Source organism: Lepisma saccharinum, chromosome 3 (assembly GCF_977018435.1).
Source record: "Lepisma saccharinum chromosome 3, izLepSacc3.1, whole genome shotgun sequence".
NCBI lineage: Eukaryota > Metazoa > Arthropoda > Insecta > Zygentoma > Lepismatidae > Lepisma > Lepisma saccharinum.
This window is the reverse complement of record NC_139231.1, coordinates 133991647-134003650: the sequence shown is the minus strand read 5'-3', so window position 1 is coordinate 134003650 and position 12004 is coordinate 133991647. Positions and strand designations below refer to the sequence as shown.

Genomic DNA, 12004 nt, shown 5'->3' with positions numbered 1-12004 from the left:
ATATATGTATATATATATAACATGTGCATTTGTAGGATGAAAAACTCAAGTTTTTCTCCCACCTCAACGCATTTGTGCAAAATATCAATAAAAATGTCAAAAGTTATCACTCACTAGAAAGTCTTGTAGAGAAAACAAAGCTACCACAAAGCAGTTACAAGGTACATTGTACCTTTCATAATTCATGTTGTTAAATGAATACCTATAATTAATTACCTGAATTGAAAAATTGGCTTGAAATTCATTCATGGTCCAATGGACAAGAATAACAAATTAATAATACCGTGTATTGCAACAATAAGCTATTAATTTTGCAAAAATACACTTTGAGAATATTCAAGTGTAATTGAGAGAAAAGTCAATTTGCAGAATGCATAGGATTTAGCATTAAATATTTTGGAGAATAAAATCTCCTAGATTAAACTTTTGTTTCTTCTCACACCTAATGATTTGTTAGGGCTAGTCCCACTAATTCCCTCTTGACGGCTGAATCTATGTACTTGTCTATCTATATCAGAATCTTCAGTTGAATCAAAAAAGGTTAATTTCATTCTAAAGCCATTTATTTGGCTACAAATGTATCCTACATCATAATTGGCAATTGGGGAGTGAATATATTCTTACTTAAGCTGTAAATGTTTATTTTTTTATCAACCAGTCATTGTCATTGTGGTATTCTGTGGTTGTACTATAGATTGGATCCTTAATTGGATACTATCTTGCATATGCGTTGTTGTATCTAGTAGTAATTTGAGATCTCTAACACTATGGGTATTTTTTCATATATTTGAAATAAAGAAATGTATTATTTGTATTGTGGGAAGGATGCATTTTTTAATTAACATCAATACTTTAAAATTTATAAGTACAGAAATAACATGTTATCATTGTAATTGTATTCTAGTTAATTGCGTAAATTATCATGTTATTTATGGTTCAAATAACTTTAATTTACATTATTTCTCTTCAAATGGAAAAATAAATTAAATTGGTACAACTGCAGATTACCACACATGCCAAAACCAAATTTATAGTTACTACTTAGCTTTTCATTTCAATTTTGCAGTGTATTAATAAATTTTTATTCACACTAATTCTAGTTCTATTTTGGAAATTCTACCTACTTAATGCTACATCTATTATACTTGCAAATTGCCATTGGATTGAAATATTGCTGTGATTTTTTTTCAGAAAATTATTTTTGTCATTTAATTGACAATACTATTAAGAGAATAAATTCTAGAAATAGGTAATTGACTATGTAATAGATATCTAGATTCTTGTTCATAATAGATTAAAGTGTGTTTTTTCCACTTTATAAACTTCAACTGCCAAGCTTTGCGTTTATTCTAAATTTTATCCAGAATTATCATTTTCGAGAAGCACTAATTGCGTTTTAAATTGGATGTAGTAATTGAAATTAGGTAGGAGTTGAATAAGTTTCTTTCACTTTCTTCAGCTAAAAATGCTTGTTTGTGTATTTACTCTTTCCTCTATACGTCTCACATCAGTAACTGAAGAATCAAATATCCACATAAAACTTTGCGTGAGTTTTCAATGTCCTCGTGATGTATGGTAGATGTCTGTGTAAATAAATGTCTCGGACAAGCATATTTGAAAATAGCTTTATGCCAATGTTCTCTTACTTTCTACAGAGGAAAGTAGTACTTTTCCTTTTCTGATGCATATATTCTGTGAATACTTCATTATTGTAACTAAATTACATACATTTATTTTTCTTTGTTAAAAACAATTATACATATAGTTAGCTACAAGTAATAGTGTTAAGTTATGAGAATTTAAAACTGTTTTAATTAATATGTATTAAAATATATCTTTAAAAATACCTTTCTTTAATTATGTAGCTCTTTCAACAGTCATTATTTTATTTATATGTTGGTGTTTCATTTTGAGCTTCTTTCAAAAACTCACTTTTTTATGTCCGAAAGAACTTAAAAAATGAGTGCACTTGATTCTTATAGTATTGTTAAAATTGTTGCCATTTTGAAAATTGTTTTGAGGTTTCCAATGTCAAATCATTTTTAATTCATTTTTCACTAAATATACTAGTTGTTAATAACATGGTACATTGGCTGGTGAAGTTCTTGTTTTACATATTGTTTATTTCATAAACAGATCACCCAGCAACAAATTGTTATTGCAAGTTTAGTATTTTAAAAGACAGCATGTAAACACAATTTCAAGTTTAATTATTTTTCTAGTTTGGCTTTATTTTTAGTAATAAATTTGCTTTTTATATTCTTTCAACTTTTCTTCAAGCAAAAGTTGGGCGATGTAAATTCTGGTGCATGTAAGATAAATGCTACAACTAATATAATTCATAATAATTTCAGATTTCTCATAATTTGGTGTCAATAATTATGTAAGAAAGAATGTTAAGTTATTGTGGATCAAAACTAATAATATTTTTATTATTTTAAAGTATAGATCACTGTATTGCTTTAATTATATAAATAACTTTAAAAAAATCATTTGAACATTAAATGTAATCTTCAGTAGCAGATTTTTAAAGTAAATATATTCTTTTACTCCAAAGCAAGCTGTTTGCATATTTCTAGTATACATAAGTGACACTTTGATTCTTTCCCAAACAATGAAATTAAAAAGAAAAATATTCTCTTCCACGACTAATTTTATGTACATTAATAGTTTGGCAACAATTTGAAATATGTCAGTCGGAAGTATAAGTTTCAATATTATACTATGGATAATTGATAGTCCTACTAAATATATGTGTTATTATGTATTAGTGAGCACTGAAACTCCTCTGCAGAGATTGATTAGTTCGGTGAATTTGCAAAGATTGTCCATTTTAAAAATATGTGATTTTATATTTTTATGTTCACTATTTATTCTTGACCAGCAGACCTTTTCTACTTTTAGGTTCAGATTTACTTAAATAAAAACTCTAGTTACATGGAATATTTCACGAGACGTATTAAATAACATCTTAAGAAGGAACTCTGAATGAGGTTTTTTGTCTTAACTAACCCTATACTGTACACTGTTGGGACCACTTTATTTTATAAAGAAAATATTTTTATTTTAAAAGCTTATAATTGTAAAACGCAAAAATAATTAGGTTGATATTATTGATGTTAATGATATATCATAGGTGTGTCTTGTGTGTGGTTTAATGTTAATATTCTGCCCACAGGACATGTGTATTTTGAGGTTGTATGAAATTTAATGATGCTATGAAATTAAGAACACCCAAAATGTGTCATTTACGAAATGAAATGAGCTTACTTGTTAGCAAATTGACTTTTGTTTCTATGATGTGAGATGAGTGTTATCTGTGAATTCTGAGTATAAAATGAAATGATAATTATTGTTAAGTATTTACAAGAGTAAAATCTTGAGACAAAAAATGGCACAGTTCTTGTCCTTCCTCAAAGCATGTGATCTAATAGGCTTACGTTTGAAAATTCTGAACCTGATAACTCAGGTAAGAGGACAACAGAACAGGGAATGGGATTATCACCCGTAGGAGACAGACCTCTGCTGAGATACCTTGCTATGGCAGGAAATAGATTGGTCAAAGACTTTGGGTGAAGCACTATGCAGCTGTTTTTTTTCCCTGTTTTGAGGAAAATACTATGTCCTCAAGCAAGATGGTGCTCGGGAGGTGTACCGTACAGCACCACGCCTTCTCTCTTCCACCCTTCCAATGCTGCGTGCATTTTCGTTTACTTGGTGTGACTTCACGTCTTGTCGGCCGTATGTCAAAATGATGATGTCATCCGATATATCCCCGTGTACCCACAGAGGCGAGCTCGAAGTGCCGGAATGAGCAGAGCAGCAGCGGATAGGTCATCCAAGAAGTTGGAACACTCGCACATTAGAAGATAGAGCTTGTCACCATTTGACAGAGATTTATGTAGTGTAATGCGACGTAGGCCAACTGACTTCGGAAGGTACCTGTACAGCATTCTTGCACCTGGAAAGAATGATTAAATAATATTAAGAGAATTCTTCAAAATATGTTCCTAACGCAACATAAAGACTTCAGTATTATGTGATTTTTAATAACCACTAGGGAAAGTCTCTCTGAGCATTTAGTGTTCATTTAGTATTTGTGAACTGTGTTAAAACTTTTTAAAAACCTACAATAAAAATATAAACAATAAAATAAATGCAGTACAAAGTCTTTCTCAAATAAGGTACTTTTATACTTTTTAATGCAATTAGAAATTCTTTGTTGAGGGGTGCTCTACCAACGCAAGGGGGCACACCTGCCCCCCTGAAAATGAATGTCAACCTAAAAGTATATTCACACATAATTTCATTCCAGTCACAGTAATTGTATTGTAAGATCATTGTAGGAACTGAAGGAGTGCTTTTCCAGGGGCAACACTATTATGGGAAAATATATTTCAAGTTCACCCCCTCCCCTGAAAAAATACCTTTCTTGCCCCTCCATGGAAAAAATATTTGCTGTCGTCTAGTGAAATACAATAGGCTTATATCTGTCAGAAATAACTGTATGGTTTGTATGTGGTGAAAAATTAGATGGAAATAAATAAGAGATTTAGATGTGGGTAATAAAGATAGTTTTCCTAAAACACAGGGTTCAGAGTGGAAGCTGGAAGGTGGGATTCAAAATGGCGAGTAATGAAACGAGAATGCAAGGTTTGCTAACTACTGGGGAGGGGAGAATATTGTCTACTTTATTCTTCCTCTTTGAGAGCGCTGATAAAACTCCAGTCTGCACGTTTTTAAAAGCACAATCTTGCTTTGAATCTTTGCAGGATATGAGAGGCCTAGTGGCGTGCCCAAAGGGGTAGGGAAGGGGGGTTGGTGGTATGCTCAGTGGCGTGCCCAGTATTTTTGAAAGGGAGGGGTTTTAATGCATACTTTTTTCTTGGTAGTCAGCCCTCATTTTGTCATATTTTCCTACCTTTGACGTTCTTTTTTAAGGAATACTAGGTCAAAGGGGGTTATAACCCCCACCTTGGGCACGCCACTTATCATACATACCCTTTGGCGCAGTATTCCTTAAGAACAACGTCAAAGGCAGGGAAAGGTAGCAAAATGAGAGTATACTTACCTTACCCCCCTCACCTTTCTTAAAATCCTAGGCACGCCACTGGAGAAGAGAAAGAGTGTTACAAGGAGGTTGAAATCAATGTATTTTGTTCAAATCCCCATCTTATTTCCACCTTAAAATGCATTATTCGGGTCTACGACGTAACATTTCGCGTGTAAAATGTTGGCAATCCTTTTAACATTGGCTGGGGATTTTAGAAATAGCCATCCAACAAAACTTCGAAACGAACAAGCATATCCTAAGCTATAAGCTGATGGCGGAAACGTATTGCAACGCCCTCTGCACTGCTCTGCAGACTGTAGCGTGAATTTCAAATGCTGAGGTGCGTGATCTGCAGCAAGGATTAGGACTGACCTACAGACCCTGCTTATGAAATATTAATGAAGGACCATCTCCGCTCGAGACTGAAGTAGATCCTGCACCACCTTCCCCTGGTTATTTATTTCCAGGCAAGCGAAACAATTCGCAAGATTTTCCAGTTCGGCCATGGATTACTTGTGCCCTCTGGGAAATCAAGACGAAAGTCTCGGGAGTCGCCAAGATTTCTCTCCGCTCAACCGATACCCGCTATTGTTTTAAATATTGCTTTCTCTCGGTGCACTGGGTTTGTACCAGGCATATTTTAAAGATGCAGTGAGCAAAAACTGACAATGGTGCATGTCTTTCTTTTCAGCTATTTATCTTCATATTCAAAGTCGTCTGAGAGATTCATGTTAAAGCCCATCAAAGATAAACTAGAAAAGAAATCTGCCATTGACGTCCGGAAAGGGGTCAAGGGAAGGCGAGGTCTTCCCGTGGAAAATGAATTTCAGCTTATGATTGTAATATATTTTACACATGATTAAATTTCGTCGCAGCAATTTATGTCGTTGCAGGAACAAGTTTTCAGAGGGCAACAGTATTATGGGATAAATTGTGTCTCATTTGTCACCCCCCCCCCCCCCCCCCTTGGAAAAATTATCGTGAGGACGTTCGTGAAATCTGCCACTCTTGAGATTACGAAGAAGGAGTAGGGGTTCACGTTCCCTTCGCGGACTAAGTAATTTTTGGGGTGGGCGGGATCCCGAAAATTCGGGACCGGGATCGGGAAAAAAATTTCCGTCCCGATCCTGACTTCGGGAAATGAATTCCCGACTTTTCGGGATCCCGAGCAGTCGGGGAAATACGAATGGTCAATTTTAAAAGTCGTTAATTCTCGACTTTTTCTGGCTTGTAAATGTCTGGAACTTATCGAAAATTGTTCATTTTTGTACCAGAAATGCGAAAACAATCACTTAAAGTGAAAAAGACGTGTATAATTCGAGATTTCCAGAGCTTCTGGAAATTTTGAACATTTCCCGGCCCCTAAATTGCGAACTTTTCCCGTCCCGAAACAAAAACTTCTGTCCCGCACACCCCTAGCAATCACCATATGTTTTCTTTCTGGTTTAAAATGGCTTCTGCTGTACTGGAATTTCAATAAATAAATAAATAAATATTGTTATGTCGTTTCCAACCTTTTAAAAGGCGTCTATTAGAAGAAAGAAAATGTGAACTCGGCACATGGTCGAAGCCAGTCACATTTGCTAGAACACTACTGCCTGCTGGGAACGGACGTCAAAGTTGAGTGCTTGACAACAGCTGTTGCCAAACGAAACTTGTTCTGGTGCTTTCATTACATGGTATCGTTTATCCTTTAGGGTTCCTTCACACCGTTGCACCCTGGATCCCTTGATTACATTACAAGTATTTCCAAGCAAAACGTCCAACATCGTAGCGACGGGTAGACTAAGGGGCTGAAGGGTAGGGCGCCATCCAAACTACTTTATTTTATTTTTTCTTTAATACAAGGAAGTCAAACTATGAGAAGGAAAAAAAATACACTTGATAGAGGTAAGGGAGAAGGAAAACATACATTGAATATTTTTAAGTGATACGTGACCCATAGTTACTACTTTTGGGGTTCACCACGTGAGAATAGATAAAATTCTTATTATTATTAACCTTCTTTTTCTTCTTTTACTTGTAGGCTTATATTCTGTTAACACACTGCTGGAATTTTCTACTCGCAAAGTAGTACTAATAGATGTTCTTCAGACACTAAGACATAACTGAAATATTCTTTAATATGCTAAACTTCTTTTAATCAGAAATGCAAACTACCAACCTTTAAATATAACCTATATTATTTGCAATGAGTTTTTCTTTGGTTCCTCGCCTCAAAATTTGACAAGCCATGGCATAAGAAGAAAATTTAGAAGGACGCCAGGCCCGTAGCCAGAATTTTATTTCTGAGGGTGCTCATCCCTTATCAGCAGCCGCCATCTAAAGGCGAAAAAATGGAGGGAGGAGGCTTTAAGCCATGAAGATGAATTTCTCAGTATATTACAACTTATTACACAAGATATTAAATTCTGCTAAAGAAGCAAAATTAATTACCACTAGATATTTGTAGCATTTCGGGGGAGGGCTTTAGCCCCCAAGCCCGCCTCCTGGCTACGTGCCTCAAGGACGCACATAAAGTTCGGTTCGCGGTAGGGCGGGTGGGCGCCAACATATCTAGCTAAGGGCTGATGTTTATTCTCATTATTTTGTTCAATGAGACATTTGAAAATTTACATAAAACGTCATACAAGCTGATGACAGTCGCTGCACCAGCATACGTAAAAATATGTTCCTTAACATATATATAAGCAATACTTGTGCATTCCACTGTACCACCTCTTTTACTGTGTAGCCATCGCTGACAGAAACAACTAAACTTTACACTTTGCTGCATTGATGCATTTAGTTTTATTTATTTATTTACTGCCGAGTATCATAGTGGTCTTGACAATGGAACTAAAATATAATAATTCCAAAAGTTGCAAATCCGTTCGAAAACTTGTCCTCGAAGCCCTCTTCTCTTGCTTAAAAGCCGGCCCCCGTGGCGGAGTGGTTAGTACATCGCGCTACGACGCCAGGGGTCCCGTGTTCGAATCCCGGCCTGGGTGTTTGTGAGTGTCCATTAATCAATTTCAGGATCTCATCCTCATCTTCGCAAATTAGCCAAAAGTGGCACAAAAAGCGAAGTAAAATAAACTAAATCAATCAATCTTGCTTGAAAGTTCTTGTAACATTAGTTTTACAATTATATATCTCATCCTCTTCTGAGATTTTCAACTCGAGACATCAACCGTAGATAAAGGATAGTAAATCAAATTAGTTCGTTCCTTTTCAACGCCATCTTTTCTTCCCTTTTCCTCCGAAACGGAGAAAGAAATTGGATTGATCTTGCAGTATTTGCAGAAGTGCTTTTGCTAAGTTAGTTAACGAGCTAACAAGCCCTACGTCCTTCTCAAATATAGTTAGATTCATCTTTTAATCAAACGCCTGAAATCAGCGTCGTAGGCAAATGGTCGTAGGAAAGTTCCATATCTGAAATTCATGTTTGTATACGTTTAATGAGTTACTTGTAACATTTACTTTTCTAGTAACAATTGAGTTATATTTGAAAATTAGTAACACGCAGTTAGTTTTTGCGATAGCTTTAAGATAATGGAATTATATTTTCACTAGGAAGGAACAAAGTTTCTTCCCTTAAGCCGTAATAGCATATCTTGAACGAATTGCTCGGTTGAAAGAACTGTAGGATTTTTGACAGAACCCAGCAAGCTACAACGTGAAGCATCAGATGTTTTGAAGAAACATTTTATACAGCTCTATAAATTATATGTTCTGAGATGAAAATAACTAAAAGTAACTTGTAGTTTATGTTAAATTAATGGTTACTAAGTTACTTTAAAAAATTAAGATCATGAAGAAGTGTCCCTTCAGTAATTCCATCTAATCGTCATTCACCTTCATTGTCGTGATTAGCGAAACGTTGCGCAAAATAAGAAAAAAATACGTACAATAATCGTCCTTTCTTCTTCCCGTTGAGGATAACCTAATGGTAGAAATGAGCGACATTGATTGAATCAATGAATAACCTGTAGTTTGAAAATGAGGTAAATGTTCGATCTAGCACAAACACATTTCTTCATTTTTACACAAGAAACTACTTACGGAAATGACTTTCTATGGCATTGTACAAGTTCCTGAAGGTATTTTCTTTTATCTGGAAGCTATTTTATGGTCATTTTTTTTACTATGTTTGCCTAACCTAACACTACGTGAATGGTTTGTGGGGCTATCGTGAATTGTCAGTGTATAGTAAAAAAAATTGACCTTTCACGATAGCCCCACAAACCATTCACGTAGTGTTAGGTTAGGTTCGGTTAGGTTAGGCAAACGCAGTAAAAAAATCTTCGTTTCTTCTTTATTTAAGTTCAGGGGAGAAAAATATTTTCCGCTAAAATAGCTAACTACCTTCAGGAACTTGTACATCCAACGGCGAAAGAAACAGTAGGCGAATTGTCCACCACCATTTTCATTCGGTCTGAATTGAACGATATGATGACAAATGAATTGAAACAATGACTTCAATAAGCAGAGAACAATGCCTGCTTCGAACCAACATAGTTTTATTCCTTAAAACAACACAGGATGTAGAATAAAAAAGTAATGAAAATAGCGGTGGACAATTTGCCTACCATTATCTTTGCCGTTAACTGTACAATGCTATAGAAAGTCATTTCCGTAAGTAGTTTCTTGTGTAAAAATGAAGAAATCTGTTTGTGCTAGATCGAACATTTACCGAAAATTATTCGTTATAAGAACAGCCCAGTACCTAAAAACACGCTTGTTCAAATATTGTTGTTAAAACCAATCCCACCTTATTAATAAAAAATGCACGTTCGTTCATCATGAAAATAGTTGCATTATTTCCGAAAAGTGTGTACAATAAAGGAGCATACCTTGGCAACACTGCTCTCTGTTATCAACAGCGAGGAACTTTCGAGTGGCAGTTTTGTGTGAATGTGAAAGAAGTGCAGTGCTTGATTTTTCTTCATACTTTGAGAATTAGCAGATATTCCCAACGTAAGTGGCATAAAGGGTTCTTTAAAACACAGAAACGGAATGTAATGTCACGATTTGCAACAAAAGTTCGTACTTTGCTCGTTGAAATATGTGAAGTGTTCGATACCGGTTGGAAGACGGATCGTGTTAACATGGCCACCTGTTGAGCTGCTGTCAGTCAAATTCCATTGACTCTTGTCTTAAATGTGACTACCAACCAGAGTGATTGCCCCACTTTCCAGGTATGTAGTTCACGTATTACTTTTCATGTGGATGCTTTATTAACTGCATTAGGCTGTACTTTTGCGAAGAGTATGAAGTTGTTTTGGCTCGGGTACCCTTTTCTACACCCTCGATTTTTCGCACATTTCAAATATTCTCGTTACGAAAATTAGTTCTTCATAATAAACGATGTTTCTAAATAGCGCGGAAAGTAATTTTTTTAGATCTACGTGCTAGGAAACTTACGTTTTTCAATATTTAGATTCCTTATGTAACGTCGAAACGGTTTTGCAGGGATTTGATCATGGCGCATCTTGGATTCATGTCACAGGCGCACGTCTGAACATTTTCTTTTTCTTCTTATCTTTGACTTGTGCAATGGGATAATTTGCAATTTTTTCTTGTTATGAATGACTTGTGCAATGGGATAATTTGCGATTTCAATATATTATTTACGTAATTTATTGGCGGATTGGATATTTGAGACATTGCAATTGTTTTGTGCGACTTTAGACATTGGAATTGATTTGTGTGACATTGAATTAAGACAAAAGGACTAAATATGAGATTGACACACGTTCAACGGATGAAGGACATAGAGGACTTTGTTCGACGAGACATACGGGACATTGTACTTGACTTACAGGGAGATGGTCTGCTAGCCCCACGAACCATTGGCGCTAGCCCCACGAACCATTGGCGCTAGCCTCACGAACCATTGGCGCTAGCCTCACGAACCATTGGCGCTAGCCTCACGAACCATTGGCGCGTGGATAGGTTAGTTCAGTTAGGTTGAGATCGATAGTTAAAATTTGGTGTCGTGTTAGTATCACGATCTAGAAATTGGAAATAATTGCGAACCATTTCAAACGACAAAATTTCAACTTTAAACGGCTGTACAGTCGTAAATACTTCTTTCCGCGCTCCAATTTTTTTTATTCACAAATAGGATCAAATAATGTTCATAATGAAAAAATAATAATTTCAAAATTCGAGGGTGTAGAATAGGGTACCCGACCCGTTGTTTTTTTTTTTAATGCACATGACGTAAGTAATTAGTCTACTAGCTCATCACTTGTTTAGTTTATCGTGTTTTTATTATTATTCCCAATTAACCAGTCCATTTTTGTGTGAGCCAAGAATAGAATCATTTGACACCTATTGATTACTTAGAAACTAATAAGAAACTACTACATATAAATATAACATTTGATTGTCTGTAAGGACCTATGTATTACTAATTTGAGTGTTAATTGCCCCCATTGAGCATATCACGATATCGCAGTAAACGTTCCTTAATTATTTACAAGTCGTTGTAAATAGTACAGCTTCAACATAACAAAAATGTTTTAGAAGAAGGGGTGTTTCCTACCAGCCCTTTCTTCTTACCATGGCCCGGAAGCTTGGCATTTTCTCAACGGATTTTTTTTTCTTGTTAACTTGATGCATATTGAGTCGTTTCTATGACGTTCAACGTGAAAATCGTGCTCAAAGAAAGAATGTGAAGTGTATAGCTGTCCGAACTCACAAAACATGACGTGGCTTTAGACACTGTTTACATTGGTTTGATTTCAAGTTCGAGTATTTTACCTCTACTACAACAGTTTAGTTGGCCCCATGTTCCGATTGTGTATTCCGATATCATCATGATACCCATACATGTTCTACCTATAAGCACACACTGAGCAGGTTTTGTGATTACTGCATCCTCGGTGTGGAATGATTTCACCATTATGCTCATACGTATGTGCTTACTTGTGGTCTTAGGTTAATGTGTTGCATAATGAGGCA

At 35.5% G+C, this 12004-nt stretch overlaps 1 protein-coding gene across 2 annotated transcripts in view; it reads right to left on the bottom strand.

The window, feature by feature from the left end:
• Positions 1 to 29: 29 nt before the first annotated feature.
• The window catches only part of LOC145985430 (uncharacterized), a 153205-nt gene continuing 141230 nt past the window's right edge, over positions 30 to 12004 (bottom strand). For both annotated transcript variants that reach the window (XM_083119455.1, XM_083119456.1), the window contains exon 5: positions 30 to 3961. In XM_083119455.1, coding sequence (XP_082975581.1) covers positions 3747 to 3961 — 215 coding nt within the window. In that variant the 3' untranslated portion in view covers positions 30 to 3746. The remainder of the gene's footprint in view (positions 3962 to 12004) is intronic.